Below are 19799 nucleotides of genomic sequence, written 5' to 3'. Positions count from 1 at the left end.
CCAACAGCAACCAAACAAGTTTCAGGAGAAAACCATGAAGAACTAACGTTATGTTACTGAACACTAGTTGGACCCAGTTACTCTGCTGTTACAATGACGTTACATTTGGTGAAGCGCGCACATGACCTGTTTAGGACTCCAGACCTGAGTCAGGACTTGAGTGCACAGACTCGAGACTTACTTGTGACTTGCAAAACAATGACTTGGTCCCACCTCTGGTAGCCTTTACCCAGTGAAATGTCACCATGTCAGTGAATTTAAACTACTGCTTGCAATATGAGTGTATATATATATATATATATATAGACACATGTACACATTGCATGGAATTTACTGTTTTTTGGTTGTTGTTTTTTTACCGTGGTATCGAATTTGGTATCGAGAATTGTGGAAATTCACTAGTATTGGTATTGACTACTAGATTTCTGGTAGCGTGACATCCCTACTTTTCAGCAGTAAAACCAAAAATTGGGCTGCTGGATGCTATCCTTGTCATGTTCGTCCTCCACTCACAAGGCTGCATGTGGCTCGGTTGTGGGCAGTGCCCCAAGGCATGGGAACAAGTTTGTAGACCTGTGATATCCAGCAGCGAAAAAGCCACACTTTACCCAGAGTTCATCAGTCCATGGTGTTATGTCACAGAGAGCCTCCACTGAACTCCCACGTTAAATCTTTCATACATGGCTAACTCGCCACTGAGTTAGCATCGCTGTAACAGCTCGACAGTCACACTCCACTAAAAATAATGTTGCCCTCCAGCCACCCGTACTGTACATATGCATAATGGGCATTATGGTAACTCGGTGCAGTGGCAGCAGCTATTTGATATTCTGCACGTATACTGCAGTTTTCAAAAAGGGACCATTTATAAGCTCAGGTGTTGGATGTCGGGTGGAGAATGGATACGCTGGTTGAGTTGAAGAATTTTCCCCCCACTTTGCAGGCTGGTCACATGCGTCCTCTCATCTTGTCTGCACTGGCATAATCCCAGTCGGGGTCCTCTTTTCTGTCTCATGCGCACGCACAAAAGGTTGAAGACGTGCACGCTGCATGATACACGCACACAAAGAGGTGTGCACAGACGCGTACACGCTGTGGCATTTAAGCTCTTGCTGTGCCTTAGAGGACATGCTCTAATATTCTCCATCCCTCCACTCCTCTTCCTCTCTTCAGCTGCTCTCTCTCTCCTCTCGCTCTCATTCTGTCTCTGCCACAAGCCATTTTCTGCCACCTCTTAACGCTCCTCGTGCCCCACGGGGGGTGCTATCTCTAATAGTCTCTCATCCCTCCATCTCCTGTCATCATCGCCTCCATCTTTTTTTCTTCCTCCATCTCCTTCTCTCCGTCTCTTTTGTCCTTTTGGATTCCTCTGCGGACATTCAAGGTCACGGTCACACCGTCAGTCTCTTGGGTAGGCTGCCATTGGACGCAGGAAGCTGTAGAGAAAGGGTGACCTGTCTTTCTATAGTATCTGGAGCATACTGTACATCTCATGGGCTGTATTCGAAACCACCCACGACACACTACTGTCGAACACAGTATGCAGTATACAGTACATGCTGCATACTGCGTTGCTCAGTAGTACGCAGTATGAAACAGTTAAAGCAATTTATTTTGCAGAATGCTAGACTAGGCTTTAGCCTTTAAACAAGCTCTTAAAGCACTGGAGAAAAAAATAGAACTCATAGCACTATTGCAATGTTATCGATAAATACAACTTCGATGTGTTTGTGACCAGTTTTTGTTTACTTTATAAGATACTGCAGGTTTTGCTCCACCATCCATAATTTATTCCAACAGCTCATGGTGAAGTAAGACAAACAGGATCATCAACGAGGGGAGACGGTAAATATAAAATATTGCTCGACAACATTTACTCAAACTGCTTTTTCAGTTACAGCAACAAAAAAGTGGACTGATACTCACTACAAATATTAGAGTAATGTTAAAAAGGGTCATGTTGTCTCAGCGGGTATCTCTCTGCCCCGTCAGAGGCCACTCTTTCCCTCGCTTCTCCGCTCGCCACTCCACTGCTCTGTAGCCGGTCTGAGAGCGTCACTGGCCGGCTCTCGAGGGAGCTACATCCGCAGACGATTGTGGAGCTTTTCAAAACCAAAAAGCTGTCCCGGCAGTTTGTGGAGCTTCTCAACTCCGAAAACGTTGGATCAAATGTTGGATTCGCCATCTAATATCGTAAAACTGCCAATATTCAAAATCTGCACAGTTGATTTCTTGCCTCAAAAATGATGTGAAGTGAATTTAGTGATGAAAAAGCTACGATAAATGTAAAAATGTGCCGTTTTTGGCTGCTGTTGTTGTGACCATAGCCTGTACCGTTCAAGCGCTTTGCATTGTGGGATACAGTAGGCGAGGTAGACTGGTCCGATGCATACTGGAGATTTTTTCCAAATCAGTACGGCATCAGGGTATTTGGCATTGTGTAGATTTTGCTTTTGTTCGCATACTACATGCTACATGCTACATTTTGGCCAAATCAGTACGTACTACTAGTATAGTATGCGGGTTCCATCACAGCCACAATGTCCACCTGTGTTAGGATGATTTAATTCGGCAGTGACACATCTCTTATAGCGCAAAAAATACCCTCTTTTCACGAATTAATGATGCCATAGAAAAAAAAAAACTTTTAGAGGAGATTTTTCAGACAGGTTGTCCTGTCCGTCTGTGACAGATCCCCACAGGCCTCCTCTTCATCTCCCACGGACAGATGCTCATTTTAGGAGCTGTCATCCTGTCAGACCTGAGAGGCTTTCCTTCATACCGCCCCCCACCCCACTCTCTCCCCCGTCAATCACTGTTTCTGTTGCCTCGGTACAACAATATGTGGGCATCCGTCTCATAAAGGCCACTAGGGTTAAATGGAGCCAATTCCAGGGGTATGGCGTCAATGTTTGTATTTTGATTTATGAGATTACATTTCTTTTTAGAGAAAAAAACTTCATTGTGGGGGCCTGCCAGTTTGTTTACAATCATTTCTTGTTATGTAAGATGAAATAATGCACTGTATATGCTGTTTGTACAATAAGTGTGGTTATGATTGTAGATTTTCTTTTTAGAAAAGTATTTAATACTCTTATCAACTTGGGAGTGGGCAAATATGCTTGCTTTATGCAAATTTATGTATATATTTACTATTGGAAATCAATTAACAACACAAAACAATGACAAATATTGTCCAGAAACCCTCACAGGTACTGCATTTAGCATTAAAAATATGCTCAAATCATAACATGGCAAACTGCAGCCCAATAGGCAACAACAGCTGTCAGTGTGTCAGTGTGCTGACTTGACTATGACTTGCCCCAAAACTGCATGTGATTATCATAAAATGGGCATGTCTGTAAAGGGGAGACTCGTGGGTACCCATAGAACCCATTTTCATTCACATATCTTGAGGTCGGAAGTCAAGGAACCCCCTTTGAAAATGGCCATGACAGTTTTTTCTCACCAAAAGTGTAAGTTTGGAGCGTTATTTAGCCTCTTTAGCGACAAGCTGGTATGAGATGGTTGATACCAATGGATTCCTTAGGTTTTCAAGTTTCATGTGATGCTAGTATCTTCACTCTAGTTTTAAAACCCACAACCTAAGTGTGCGGATATCTTTTCTATCACCTTTTGGACTCATTGATTCTTCCAGCACCTTAGCAAAGATTGAGACAGGTGGGCCGGTTGTCATCCTGCAAAACAGCAACCTTAAAATCGCAAGGTGCGTTAATGCGTTAAAGAAATTAGTGGCGTTAAAACAAATTTGCGTGTACGCATTATTATTGTGTTAACTTCGACAGCCCTAGTATCAATGCAAATGGCCTTAGCCGTGTATCTGAAATCTCATTATGTACATACATAATACTAGAGCTACAACTAGTTATTATTTTCATTATCGATTAATCGGACGATTATTTTCTCAACTAATTAACCCTTTGGTCTACAAAATGTCAGAAAATAGTGAAAAATGCCCTTCACAATTTCCCAAATCCCAAGGTCTTTAAATGTCTTATTTTGTCCAACCAACAGTCCAAAACCCCAAAACTATTTAGTGTACAATTAAGACAAAGGAAACCAGAAAATATTCAAATTTTCGAGTTTGGCATAAAAAAAGTGACTCAAAACGATGAATTAATTATCAAAATAGTTGGCAACTTATGACTTACAAGTTAATCATCTCATTGTAGCTCTATTGTTTTTAATACATCTGTGTGGTGAGGCATCGCAAAACATGCAAACCTAGCACATTAGCCGTGTCTGTCTGCGTGTTGTGACTTGTCGGTTTGCACCTGCCCTGTTGACGTTGCCAAAGTTCATATTAAGTGGAGTCAGCGCTCTGAAAGTGTTACATTTCACACCATGTTTGTATTTTCACACATCAAAATCAGGCAAAGTCCCAGTAGTATCGCCTTTCGAGTTTTGCAGTATCTGATTCAAATAAATGAAAAGCTTTCACACCATGTTTGCTATGGACAAAGTTGCCTTTTCACTTTTAAGATCTGCTCATAGAATCGTGATTGGCTCAATCACATTCTCTGTCTGTTTTGTGTCTTGTTATTTTTCTATCACATCAATAGGTACAGGTTGTATAGGTTCATATGTTCAGTTGGTTGTGAAGCTTAATCCTTGACTGCACATTGAATAATGAGAAATGTGGATGAATGATAAAGATGATCCTTGAAGGACAGGGAAACGTCTTTCTACCGATCCTCTGTTCTCCCGGTCCGTACCCCAGAGACAGTCACTGCATGACCTTGGACGGAAACACAAAAGGAGCTGGCTCTGGGAGGGCCGGGCGGGAGAAGATATAAACAGAGCAAAGAGAGAAAGGACTGTGTTGCACTGTGGAGCTTATTTTCCCCTTCTATCCCTAGATATCAAAATTCAATTACCTTCTTTTCTTAGAAATAGGCTTGCATGTTTAGCGTCAACTGAAAAGAGTTCAGTGGTCCTGTAATATTAAGCCTGGACAACCTTCGACTCCCCTAACTGTGGCAAATATTTTCGTACATTTTTAATTCCACATTTATCCACAAAGAGGGAAATTATTATTATTCATGGGCAATGATAAATAAAATGTACATTAAAGGCCTTTACACACCAGGAACGCAACAACATTAAAATGCAAAATACTTGCCAGTGAAGATTATATGTCTAGGGTTTGTATTGTGAAAGGTAATAACAGAAGGAGTGGATCTGGTCTGCGCCGCCTGCCTTTGTAAAGGTTGAAAGGATTAATAACGTTTGTCGTCTTGGTTCAGAATGAGGAGCTTCTGTGTTGTTGTTTTATAATCTTCATAAATATCGGCACAACTCAACCTGTTCCGCACAATGGTCGATAGGTTGATGCCTTTATTCACGGTGCGAAAGCTCCGTGAGCGCTTGTTCAGGCAAAAAAAGTACGTTGCTTTTTCACTAAGTAATATTCGCGTTCTGTGGAAAGTATTCATGGCAAAAACAATTTGAAAAAAAAAATTATGTGCGAAATAATTATACGAAAAAAAAACCTCGGTGTGTACCAGCCTTAACACTGAATGAGTATTTTTTGTGTGTTTATTGTTATGTGGTAACGCTTTATATTAACGTTCCGTAATAAGTGTTTTTAGCGCTTATAAGTCCTTATAAGATGCTTATTAACATTTGTTTGTGTTAATAAGACTATATAAGTGTTAATAAGAGCAGTACAAACAAATTTATTGTTAGATTATAAGACATTTATAAGCACTTTATAAGAAACTTATCAAGAGTTTATATACTGCTTAAGAATGTTAATAAAGCCTAATGAGTTGCTTAAAATTGTTTATAATAGCATTACAAATACATTTAAGGAGTTTAACTAACTTACCTATTATATCACTGTTAAATCTTTGCTAACCTTTTTTTGTTGCTTTATTTAGATCAATACATACTTTATTATGCATTTATTAGTATTTAACTATGCACTTATTAACAGTTATCCATGCTAGTTTGTAGGTACCGTATCTTTTTTAACTTTCCATCATTTTCAAGTAAATGGCAAGTCACATAAAGCATAATGAAGGATTTATTAACCTTAATAAGCATTGTTCTCACTTTAGATCCTAGTAGAACTGCTAATAAATGCATAACAAAGTATGTATTCTTAATAAAGCAGCAGAAAAGGTTAATAAAGGTTTAACAATTATATAATAGGTAAGTTAGTTAAACTCAAACTTTGCAATGCTATTATAAACAATTATAAGAAACTCCTGAGGTTTTTTATTAACAGTCTTAAGCAGTCTATAAACTCTTAATAAGTTTTTTATTAAGTGCTTATGAATATCTTATAATCTAACAATAAATGTGTTTATAATGCTCTTATTAACACTTATATAGTCTTAACACACATTAATTTTATTAAAGTTAATAAGCATCTTATAAGGGCCTTATTACCTATTAACTAACACTTATTACGGAACCTTAATGAAAAGAACAGTTGTGCTATATATATTTGGTACCTCTAAAATCGCCTGCACCCCCTCCCATTGGAAATGGTCTAGACCTGCCACTTTGTAGTGTATCAGGCCATCTCAACTTGTCTAAGTCCATGTATTAATTACGTCCTACATCTTATTTCTACTTCATTTTTGGTCTGACACTCTTCCCCATTAGACTTTACTAAAATTGACTGTGAGTCCACAGTGCGTTTGGATGATGAAAGCAACTCCGACACACACCAGTGCACAACTTACCGAGGCTTCAGCTTGTATCCTGCCTGTTTTTGTCCTTTTTGCTCTTCTCATCATTTTGTGAATTGTATATTTGAAGTCTGAGTATAATTGGCCCTGTTCGGTTGACAGTCAAACAAGCTAAATGACTGTGTGCTTGTCTATTTTATTCATATAAATGGGGATTTTGATGCCACTTCTAATTAGGCGAGTGCAATTTTAATGGAGGTGACAATTAGCATTGTGTCATGTCATGTCATTGGAAAGTCTGTACAGAGGCTACCTAGCCGCAGACTTTCCAGTACTCTGATAGCCTGGGACTGGATTGTCTTGGGTCAAGGTTGTGTCGGAACCAGTGTCTCTAAAAAACAAATAAGTAAAGTTTCTTTTTTTATTTGAATTTGGGCAAAGGATTGTTAAATATATTTAGAAAAAAAACCCAACATATATCACCCACTTGTTAGTCCTTTATTCATATTCTGAACACAGACATGTGTATGGCTCCTTTCATTATTAATCATCATCGACTAAAGCTGTCCACGTTTGGTCATTCTTGTCCAACTGATAAGAATGCTCTCGTATGAATTGGTATGCTTGTGGTTACATCTGTTCAGCCACACAGTGGGAATCAGTAGTCTGCGTTGAGTTATGCAGTGTGTGACTGGAATACAGAGCGTGTTATTCTGACAGAACGTCAGATCATACCTACACATGCGGAGCCGTCTAGAGCCCCCTGCCATTTGAAGCGGAGCGAAAGGGGAGATCACGATGTGTGCTGATGTATGGATGCATGCCATCAAAGTTTAATGTAGGTTTCATTTGTTGACGTTGCCCCAGCGAGAGCTCACCCTCTCACCTCCTGCAGCGACATGTGATTCTGTTTCCCTTGGCGTCTCAATCTGCATTGACGCTAGACTCGTGTCTGATAATGTAGGAGTGTTTGTTATGAGAGCAAACACTTGGAATGGATGCGAATGTTTGCTCTGCAGTTCAAACATTGTCACAATTTGATGAGTGGCGGTATGCTATAGAGTTGCATCTGTTTCACTGACAAATATAAAATATGAATGAATATGTACTGACTGCAGCTCTTCTCATTTTGAAACCTGCAGATGTGTGTTTAGGGATTAAAGCCAAAGGAAAGCAGAAACAGTACACTGGTTTGGCCAGAGCTCTCCTTGGCTGTGGACCTCTGAAATCCTTTCTGGCCGAGGCATCAATCGGACATTTTGGAACTCCGCTTTCTGGCTAACCCAGCGAGCCAGGCCAGATTAATGAACAAGCTTATCCTGATGCCACACAGTACTGACGGGCATTCTTGACTCCCCACCGAGGATTCCCGCTAATGTAATCTTGGGGAACCCATTACGATTCATAGAAAGTATTTATTTCAGTGTTTGACGGAAAGAAAAACCGAAATGTTCGAGTTCAGATTTCCTCTCATTTCTCACCTAACTACACTACCCGCAAGGATATTTGTTTTCCTGCCTTTGAAGTCGACCTCTAGAAGCTCTGTAATAATAGCATGCAAATCAGATCACAATTGGGCTGCCTCATTAGCCCAAGGCTTTGGATTTTATTCATATTTTTTGCACAAGTAGGTTTTCTTATTTTATAAATGAACTAAAGTAGCTTCAGATTAAAAGTTCAAACTTTCTTCCATATTCTAAGGGCCAAGGCTTTAATGGAGATGGTATGTGAACAGTGAATTGATTTTAAACCCGCGAGGCAAAAAGTAATGAACTTTTTATGGCAGAAGATTTCCTGTTGCTTTACTCTTCAAAAATGTTTTGTATGCCAACAATGGAATATAAACCAATGACAACTTGCACTCTAAAAGATGTTTTTACTTTGGACAATAGTCACGTACAATTATACCAGATTATCTACCAGAGAGATGCAGAAGATTTTGACACCAATCCTCCACTCAGTAGTTGAGGTGAATAATAGGACAAAAAAATGATGATGTAGCATCTTGACCTCACCAACAAAACAACTAGGATTATTTTATTATGTAGACAGGGCTAATTTTGTAAAGCAAGTTAGGAAATTAGGTGTCCCTTTATCATCTTATAAATGTCTATTAAATATTAGACTTTGGATTTTTGCACAGCAAATCATCCAAATTAAACAACATGTGTGATTTCCCTCCAGAATGACACATCTGTCGCTCCAACGAGCAGGACGATTTCATTCGTGTGTCTTTCAAAATCGTTAAAAATCAGTGTAGGAAAAGTAATTTGATTTTATAATATGACAACGCTATGGTTACAGTTTGTTTAGGTTTAGGCACAAAAAAATTACTTGGTAAGGGTAAAATCACAATTTGGGTTAAAATAACCACTTTTGTTAATGTTTGGTAACCATCTTGATTTCGGTTAAAATGAGTGTGTTGTTAAGGTTATGGGAACTTTGTCGTCATGGTTACAATAAAAAAAACACTTGGTTAAGGTTAGGGAACAATTGTGGTCATGCTTAAAAGAAACCAACTGTCAGTAAGAAGTGTGAAACAAACAGCACCCTCCCGTGTCAATGTCCCATGTTTTATTGAGCCTCCAATCCACCCCGACCTCTTCCCTACACTGAGATTGTGGCTCTACAATAACGTAACCTGACCTCCTCCTTCGCTCCCGACGGACAACAGTCATGATTACTACTACCACTAGAGGGCTTGGACATACACAGACTCTCTTTACTGAAATGACTGATCCTGTCATTTACGTACCTTGATTCTTCATTTCTTTCATTCACTGGAATTAGCCAAAAACAAGACATTCTTGTCTGTTTTTCATGCCTCCACGCCGAGGTGGCTGTGTCCAGAGGCGTTGTGTTTCCAGGTCCGTCCGTATGTTTGTCCATCTGGTCCATTCTTATGGACGCGATATCTCAAGAATGCCTGGAGGGAAGTTCTTTAAATTTGGCACAAACATCCACTTGGACTCAAAGATGAACTGATTTTGGAGGTCAAAGGTCAAGGTCAGTGTGAAGTCACGTCGGCCCCATTCTTGTGATATCTCAGGAAGGCCTTGAGCGAATTTCTTCAAATTCGCCACAAGTGTCCACTTGTGGCGAATGGATGAACAAATTCGATTTTGGTGGTCAAAGGTCAAGGTCACTGTGACCTCACAAAACATGTTTTTGGCCATAATGTCTAATATGATGAAATGATGACATTTAAGACAGACAAGGATGTAAACTGCAACTTGACTGGTTGGCGGAGGCGTACAACCACGAGGTGGTATTTCTAGTTTCCACATGTACAGTATATATTATAGATAGATAAATATCAAGTCATCTGTACCATGATGGAAGATTTCATTTATATTGCCCACCTTTAACCACTACTATCCACAGGATCAAGTTGTACGGATAGAGTGTCATAAGCCCTCTCTTAGCAGAGAGCTCTGTCCTCCATCTTGATTGCTTTGAACTGAAATGCAGAGGAGACAGGAGGCTTTGAGTCACCGCCTCTCTTGACCTGTGTAGTTGGCCTTAATGTGAAGCGATTATTCCGTACGTTGTCAGACCACATCACCTGTCTGTGAGACTCGGCTCCCTCCCTGTCACAGGGTGCACTTAGGAGACAGAGGAAGTCATTAAACGGGATCCCTGTTGGAGGAGGAAGTCTTGTGTGAAATTCTGACTCAGTTTTAGGGCACTTCTTATCGCCGCCGCAGGCGAGCCGTGATGAGCTCTCAGAATTCTTAAGACTGCCAAATAAAGTGAGAGCGTCAGACTCGCACGTGTGTTTGTAGCCTACACGCAAGTTATTACATGTTATTATGTGTTAACAGTGTCATGTGAGAGCTGCCACATTTAGCCCACTTGCAATACTGGAACTTGAAACCTGCATACATTGAAGCGCACAACACACACACACACATGATTTCTCGCTGCCCTCTTTTACATTCCCAGTCTACCAGTGTGCCTGCTAAAGTACACCTCGGAAAACATCTGACATATTTAGCTTTGCACTTTTAAATATAGAAAGGGATACACCAATGAAAACCTACACGGCTATTAACGAGAAAACATATACATCACGTCCGAATGCTGCTCCTCGGGCATGACGCCGGCCAGTTTGTCGACTGTGACTCACCCGTGTCATCTTATCACATGTGAATCATGAAATGTGCACATAAACAGCACCATTAAGTCATTTACAACTACTACTACAGATGCGGCAACAGCTATACTTAGCAATCCTTTTTTAAATTTCTCCCTTTCTTTTGTAGGCGGAGGGAATGCCCCTCTTCCATTACCATTCTTGTAGGTTCCCCCTGAGTGTTATTACGTTAGTCCTGATTTGCAGTGGCGGTTGCTCGGTTGGTTGTCTTTGGTAGATTGTGGGCTTGAGGTCGACAGCAAGCCCTCGTAGACATTGTGTGGAGTGTGTGTGTGTGTGTGTGTGTGTGTGTGAAAGAGGGAGAAATGGTGGGGGGTGGGCTGGCTTTCACAGCTGAATAACTGGGTCAGTTTAAGATGATGACGCTTCTTATCTCCTCAGCTCGTCGCTGGGTGTTCACTGTTCACTGCATAGCTTTTCAGCATCCAACCACCTCTCAGCCATACTTCTCTCTGCCCCTTTCTCCCGTCCTCTCTTTCTCTCTCTCAACCCTTATGACCCCGCTACTTCCACAAACAGTAGAAGCACAGAACTAGCTCCAAGGAAATGTCAGTGTATATGCATCTATATGTACATGCATTTAAGCGCAGTGCTTGAAATGGTGCTTCTTCATGTTAGGGGGTCTGACAGTGACATCATTTGTTGTCAAGTCTCCTTAGATTTGCTGATGTCCACCATAGACTGTATATAAGAAGTGGATGTAGTCACCGTGACCTCAGCCATTGATTTGTGGACTGCTGTTTTGAAGCGTTGAGTTCGGCATTTTGGCTGTCGCTAAAAAGATATTTTTAATAATATTCCTGTATAGAAATAGGACAGTCTTTGGATCAGTCTGCTGATTCCCTTCCTAATCAGACCAGTGGAGTGCTTTGCAGTCAAAAAGCCTGATGTTATTGTAGAGTTTCAGCTTGAGCCTCCGCCCCATCTCCTTTGTGTGGAACATCATCGATGTCTTCGGCTTGCAAGGTTGTTCCGACCCGGGACAACTCCGTGGCAAGGATTGCCATCGTCCTCCATTCGAGCAGCAAAACCATTAAAAATGCAAGGGGATGTGGGTGTTTACTTAATACCTCAGTCACAATGCATAGGATCAATCCAAAGGCCCATCACATGAAAGTAATCAAGCTCCCATCATCAATAATGAATGGCACAATCAGCAGGGACAGTGGGCTCCTATTGTGAGATGGCTGAATGGGAGAAAAGATCCTCGCAGGGGAGGAACTATTGTGCATGGCTACGTCGGTCAGCTGTTGCAAAGATGGTGATTATGATAACAGTGGTGATGATGATGGTGATGGTGGTGATGGAGGGGATTATTGTGGTACATGTTGCCGTTTTTTCTCAGGGTGTGGAACAAGAGGAAGCTGACATTTACTCTTAATGACTAATATCCAAACAGGTCTTCGTTTTTCTCCATCAACAGGACTAAATTTGAATATAATTTCCTGTGTTTTGTTTATGTTGTATACTGTCCTCTATAGTAAATGCTAATTATTCAGTTTTTAAAATAATTTTACTCTGATGCCCAGACGAAAAGGTGCGCATTTTTTGTACAATTTTCTGAAATCAAGTGGCATTGATCTGATAATTCACAAACAAGTGTAATAATTACACTAATTTGGTTGTTTTCTTAAGGAGACTCAATGTAAGAATCGGAAATTGCTTGTTAACAGTGACACTTGGTAAGTCAACGACAGTCGGTGTCCTGTTGCTCACGCTCACTCTTGTGCTCGCACTACGAAGTTGTAAGTGAGCATTAGGCTAGCCGTGGTAGTCGGTGTTACTGGTGTTACACGATGGTCAGGCATACATCGATTACATTACTTGACCACTGTCGTTTTGCTTTTTTTTATTGAAATAAAACCCATTTAGTTAATTTTGGCGTATATCAGCGGCGTGTTATCGATACACAGTCATACGACGGATGCTACAAAGTGAAAGTGAAAGTGTCTGCTCCATACGGAGTCTTAGCACAGAGTAGCAGGAGTCAGATTTCACTCACGGGATGAGAGAGAGTTGACAGACAAGACGATGGCGGAGGATTTGATGTCAAAGCGAAAAGCAAAAGCGCCTATTTGGCAATACTTCCGATTTAAACCCAATGCTATAAGGGAACCATAACGTTAATGAGGTAATCGCCGTTAGGAGGACGGAACGGTCACAGCTGGTGTGCGCGGCATAGCGGCTCCAGGTGGAAACCTGCAGCCTCGCAGCGAAAGCTGGACCGGAGAGGCCAGACACACGGCCATCCGACGGTAAAGATCAGAGTAAGCGCTCTACATACAGTATATTGAGCGCCATCTTTTCTTATAAAATTTCCAGTGTCCAGTAACACCGTTGTTGTCACAAGTTTATTAACCAGTGGGTAAATGTCCTCACCGTCACATCCCTATGACATCAGTTGGATTTTCTTGGTCCGCATTCTTTACAATAGAAGCAGGCTCTACAGGCTTATATGGGAAACCCAGAAAGTTGCGGAAGATCAAATCTTCTAGGTTAGGGTTCAACCTGTTAACACATTGGCAATTAAAACACATTTATATGTGAAAAGAACTACATACAGTCCCTTTAATCATTTAAACAACATTGTGTTTTAAGTCTCTCTACAAGATTGAATAACATGTTTAGAGTAATGCTCAGGTGTTGCTGCTACCGCAAGTTGCCTTACCTTACTACACCTGACCGCTCATATATGGTCACTGAAACATTACCCAGACCACAGTCCATCAGGGCCACAGTCTCACACAATGCAAGCGTGGACGTAGTAGAAATAGTTGAGGAGTACATGTCAACACTTGATAACCGTGGTTCTGTCTAAGCACTTCCTCTCAACAACCTCCCGACGCACATGTTGCTGCTCTTCTGTACAGATGAGCTTACAAATGTGTTCTTTGCTTCCTGTGATTGTGCTGGCTCGACTCTGTCTGTATTTAATAGGCTGTATTTGCTGACACGAGGGCGGGCATTCATTATTCAGCACATGTTTTTTTGAAAATGTTCTGCAACCCACAGGAGGCGAGTCACTGTTTAATTACAGATACTGTAACTAGTGTTGCCTATTGTGTCCCCACCTGAATACTTAGTTTACTATAGAGTACATTAATGAGCGGAGTTTTGCCGCTCTATGCATGAAAGTAATTCCTCTTTTGTCTGTGACTTTCTCTCCTCAGGTGGTGTTGGTGTTTGCGCTCAGCATCGGGGCCCTTGGAATATACTTCATAGACTCCTCAGAGTAAGTTTACATTTCATGTTTTCTGAAATAAGTTGAAATTTCACACATGCTCCAGCAGCTATACTGATGATGTAACATTGATAAAAATGAATGTGTTGCATGTATTTACATTGGCCTACTTACATACTGTATCTGAATGATAGGTGCACGTGTGCTCATCTTACTCATCTCCACACGTTGCAATCTCGGAAATGCATATTGACTCCCCCACAAGCCGTGATGCACACATATAACAGTACGCGCACGCACACATCTGCATCTGAGGATTTTTCAATGGGAGGCCTGTCAGTTTCCATGGTAACAGAGACAGGCAGATACTGTATGTGTTGGGGAGTTGTTCTATGTGTGTGTGTGTATGTGTGTGTGTTTGAGTAAGTGAGTGTGTGTATTGTCAATTTATGCGTATCCCTGGCTGGCAGTCACCCAGAGACAGATTGCAGGCCTGGCATCTCTCCGATAACTACTGCAGCTACTTTCACACCGTCCAGACCCAAACTGTACCTTTGAAAGGGATAGTTTGGGATTTTTTTTAATGTTTCAAAGCCCTGTGAGATTCTGTCTGGTAGAGATATTGACTCATTAGTTTTGGCAGTGAGACCCATGATCAGCAAGATGCTGCATTATCAGGTAAAGATAAACAGCTAAGAGGGGCAGCTGAAGACATTTTCTCAGCCTCATTCACTTTGATTGGTGGTGTGAAATGGGAATGGGTTCATGTGTACAGCTGTAATATTCAACTCTTTATTCAACTACAAAACAATTATGTATATGTATGTGAATACATATGTGTATATGTATTTTTATATGTACATATATATGTATGTATGTATGTATGTATGTATGTGTATATACTGTATACATATGATATATACATACAATATATATATATATATTATACATATATACATATATATGTATGTATGTATGTATACATAAATACATACAGTATATATGTATGTATGTATATACTGCATATGTATGTATGTATATATATACATACATACATATGTATATATATATATGTATTAGGGATGTCACGGTACCAGAAATCTAGTAGTCGATACCAATACCAGTGAATTTCCACGATTCTCGATACCAAATTCGATACCACGGTAAAAACAAAACAAAAAACAATAAATCCCATGTAATTCAACACGTACTCTTTTATTAAAAACATTTGAACATTACAAAAAACAGTGGTATGTAGCCTTTAAGTAATAAATAAAAAGAATTGACCCATTTTGTTCGTTTTGGCGTATCAGCAGAATGTTATCAATCGATAGTCAGACGACGTACACTACATACTGACCTGGTGCGTAAACTCAGAGTAGTAGGAGCAGGAGCAGAGGATTTGTTGTCGAAGTGAAAAGCAAACTCACCTATTTGGCAATATTTCACGTTTAATCCCAATGCCATAAGGGAAGCATAAAGTTAATGAGGTAATCACCGCGAGGGGGATTGAGCCGTCACAGCCGGTGTGCACTAGGTAGGTGTATATAAACCTATATAGGTATATAAACATATACATATACACCTGTATATGTATGTATACTTTTTGATTTGTCTCTCCCAGGCTAATTTGAATTAAGGTACCACTTTATACTGTATGTTTGCTAACTGCAATTCTGCACCTCCTGACTTCAGTTAGCAGAAGCTTAGTAGACGGTTCCCCTCATTGGCCCAGAGTGCAAAGATTGAACAGTAAATCAAAGAAAAAGAGGCAATTTATTGTTTCCAATTATGTAGAAGTTGTTGCACGTGCCTCTGGCAATGAAATAATCAAAGATGTTTCGCCATGCCTTACACACTAACTCTGTGTGCCTTTGACTTTATCAGTATTTCATGCACCACTGATTTACCAAAAATGAAGCTTCAAACTTTGCTGTAGTGCCTGCGGTTATGGAATGTTGATTGCAAAGGGACCATAACATATTGACCGTGGTACTGTATCGTACTTTTTAATCATATTCATTCCTCTGTTTGGCTGTTGTGCAGGATGTTATCCTAAGCAATGGCTAGCTTTAATACATATCTTTGAACTTTGAAATCCTGTCCCTGGGGGAACCGACTCTGTAAAACAGGGATAGAGATGTAAAATTCTCAAAATAAGTAAATCTAAAATGCAAGGAATTTAAACAGTCTTATCTCAGCAGTGGGAGATTATTCCTGGTATGAATCCAGTCAACCATTTATACCTCTAGATAAAAACCTTTACTTCCTCCTCTCTATTTCTCGAATTATATCCCTATATGTCTCCCACTGTGTTTTCCTCTCTACCTCTGGCATATATTTTGCAAAAGGGGGGAACAGGAGACACTAGATAGACACAACAAAGTAGGAAGGTTGAAAGCACCAGGTTTGCAGAGCTATACCATCCATAACATCAAACTTGCAGGGCAAAAAATGAGAAAGTTAAAGCACTGTTTGGTGCAGAGCTGTAGTTTCTCTCACTATAGTATATCCAATGTATCTTGTATGTCACGGTGCACTTATGAGTGCATTTCTATGTGAGTCGGCCTCCCTGAGGCATTGCCCTGATCTCTCTCTGCTCCTATTAAGCTGAGGCCCTCTCTACCCTCATCATCGTGATTAGCTCCAGCTTGTCACTTGAGTGTGCCCGTCCTCTCAGGGGGACTACTGATCAACCCAGAGCAGGTTGAGCCGACTTCGGGGGCTTTGACATCCTAAACAGGGCCGGGCTTGTGTTATAGCCATACTTTCACTACAACAGCTGGAGCCTCTTATGTGCTCTACGCCCATTGTTACGTGTCATGGAGCCGACCTGACACTAAATCTTTCTCAATTGTCTACTGACAAAGACCTGTTTACCAGCCGCGACAGTGACGCTGGTATTATTTTCACTTTGTGAGACTGTGTGTGTCATCATGGCAAAATGGGGTCCTGGAGACATCTACTGTTGCGGGAACCACCACAGAAGTAGTTTTGAGTATTAGGTGTTTTTTATTTCTGTCTGTCTGTCTGTGTGTGGACAGATTTTGTCAATGTGATAGTGTCGTAACCGTGCAAGATGCAGTCACGAAACTTTACAGGTGTGTAGCTGAGATCAAAATATAGCCTGAGTTCGAAGATGGGCGTGGTTCAAGCAAGGGCGCCGGAAGTAGGGGGATAGGAAGTGGCCCCACCACTTTACGCCCCTGGCCCAGTGGGCAACTCCAGGGTCTGAAAAATGAAGCCAATGCGGAAGTGTCCGATTGTGTAGAAGTCTTTGAGAAAATGACCCTACTTCTCACTTGCTTTATTACCTCAGTAAACATTGTAAACATGAGTTTATGGTCTCAATCACTAGTTTGAAGTCTTCTTCGTGCCGCATGATGTTCATTTAGTAAATTATGGTCCCATTTAGAGTCAAATAGACGGCTACCTTGTGATTGACAGGTCGCTACCACGGCGTTGTCCTGTCTGGGAGTTGTCCGCGTTTTTGTCTTACAACTTTAACCCTTTCACATTGGGTTATCAGTTCATGAAAGTTAATTATAACCTTTTTGGTCGCCTAAAAATGTCTTATTCAGCATTCGGTTGTACTTAGCTCCACTCTCTCGTGTCACTTCTGGTTGCAAAAAGACAAGATGGCAACGGCCGAAATGTCAAACTCAAGGCTTCAAAATGGCAGTCCACAAACCAATGGGTGAAGTCACGGTGACTACGTCCACTTCTTATATACAGTCTATGCACTGGCTCAATTTGGCGTCACGGCTGGTGTGATCCCATCGCAAGATGGTCTGTAGTTATCTTGGCCACAATCTGTTTGACGTAATATCTAATGTCCAAAGATGTCTGAACTTGCCAACCTCAAAATAATGTAAGATGCGTCATATGGGCCATCAAGGACAAATTGTTCCCAATTATTATGTTGCTTCCACACTGGTTGTCACAAGTAAACAGTGGTATAATCTAACAACAAGCGATGATAACGCCTTGTTTCCACCTAGCTCTGTGTATGTATGCAAATAAACAGGAATTTCATTCATTCCTATGGGAACCTCTGTGATCTCCCATGTGTTTGCAAAACTTCTCCGTAATCTGCCTCGAATACGTTGAAAAAATTGTACTTTTGCGGCAGATAACGGACAGACTGTATGCACTGTGTGCCTGTGGAATTAGCGAATTAATTCAAATTGATGTGTAATTCAGCTCTATTCATACATTTTATTTTTCTAAGTGAAAAGTTCGACGGCATATTTAGCATTTTTGTGAACTATTTTGTTAAAAGACGTATGAACCACTAGCTATATGCACTCTGTTACACAGCTAGAATGCTACTAATGTTAGCTAAATATGCCATCAAAATTTTCACTTAGAACAAATAACGTAAAAAGTTCTGCACGAGGACACAGATATTGATATATACTCTTTCTCTGATTATCAGCTTGTGTGTAGGAGGGGCATACAAACATAAATCTGACTCACATTCATAACCCCATACTCGGACGCTAAACATGCTCTGAAGATGTACAGATCTAAATGAGGAAATCGATGAGCGCAGATTTACAGGACAGCCTTTTCGTGGTAATAATTACTAAAACATAAAAACACATATAAAACAGTGTTAGGGTACAAACTCATGAACTATTCAGGCTCAGTGGGTTATGGTCAAACTGCCATTTTGGCCATCAGATGAAGTGAACATCATTCTGAAATTGACTGTGAAAAAGGCCACAGTAATAGGAAGGATTATGGTCGGGTCCCTGTGGTAACAGCTAAAAGAGTCATGTGGTGGAATAAGTGCATGTGGGTCGGACCTGGGGATGCTGGAGCTGCACGATGGGCTTTTATGTCTACTTCAGCGAAGCAGGGTAGTCCCTTGGGGCAAGGACACACACATACACACACTGGGTGAAATGCTGAAGAGAAACGTACCTTTCCGGTGGCCAGGCCCCGGACTCCCAGGAGCTGTTTTGTTCCCAGCTTTCGACAGGTGGGGCTTTCCTAGCAGGGGCTCTGTTGGCCAATATCCTGCAGTAAAGATCCACAGAAAAACACTGCAAAGCTCTCTGTGGAAGCAGGTAGACGGAGTTTGAACGGAGGGAATTGTTAATTGGCTGCCCTCCCAGTTGAGCACAGATATTACTAGTCATCGACTTGGCAACCGCGTTGTTGTTAAGAGGGCTGTTTTTTTTTAATGAATGGGGATGAATTTGTGCTGAGAATGGCCGTCCATCTGTTTGTTTTGACAAAGTGGTTGTTTACCACAGTTCCCCGCGACACATAATAATGTATGATGAGACGCTGCCTTTTCTGTTCCTCTGCAGCAGACCTCACTTGCCAAACTGATGCTATTTTCGGTGCTATTTTCAATGGGAGGATGCTGCATGTGTCCTCTCTCGCCCACATCTGATTCTGCTTTAATACCTTGGCTCATCCCTCATCCTTCATCCCTTCTTTTTCCTCCTCTGTGCTCCTGTGAAACAAATAGAGAGGAATGTAGGACAAAGTCTCTGCAGGCCGTTCTTAAAGGGATGCCCTTGTTCCTGCTCCACTTCTGTTTCTATTTCTCTCCTCTCCCGACCCCTCCCCGTCACACATACGGGCTTTTGCATGCACGCACTTGCATAGTCACGTTAACTCGCCGATTCGCACACATGTATAGACAATTTTGTCTCTTGTCGAAGAGGCCTCATAAGCAGCGGCCTGTAACTCTATCATTAGTGTGCGATCGATGTCCGCACTGAAAAGAGAAACAGTGCCTAATGGCTAATTAATGGGGTAAGGTGAGAAATATGGCTGAGCA

At 41.1% G+C, this 19799-nt stretch overlaps 1 protein-coding gene across 27 annotated transcripts in view; it reads left to right on the top strand.

Annotated features, from left to right (window-relative positions):
• kcnma1a (potassium large conductance calcium-activated channel, subfamily M, alpha member 1a) overlaps positions 1 to 19799 on the top strand; it is a 186242-nt gene that overhangs the window by 73700 nt on the left and 92743 nt on the right. For all 27 annotated transcript variants that reach the window (XM_037783231.1, XM_037783207.1, XM_037783230.1 and 24 more), the window contains exon 3: positions 13989 to 14050. In XM_037783231.1, the coding sequence (XP_037639159.1) occupies positions 13989 to 14050 (62 nt within the window). The remainder of the gene's footprint in view (positions 1 to 13988; positions 14051 to 19799) is intronic.

This window comes from Sebastes umbrosus, chromosome 10 (assembly GCF_015220745.1).
Source record: "Sebastes umbrosus isolate fSebUmb1 chromosome 10, fSebUmb1.pri, whole genome shotgun sequence".
In the NCBI taxonomy this organism is placed as follows: domain Eukaryota; kingdom Metazoa; phylum Chordata; class Actinopteri; order Perciformes; family Sebastidae; genus Sebastes; species Sebastes umbrosus.
Note: the sequence above shows the minus strand (reverse complement) of the source record. Positions and strands in the feature narration are given on the sequence as shown.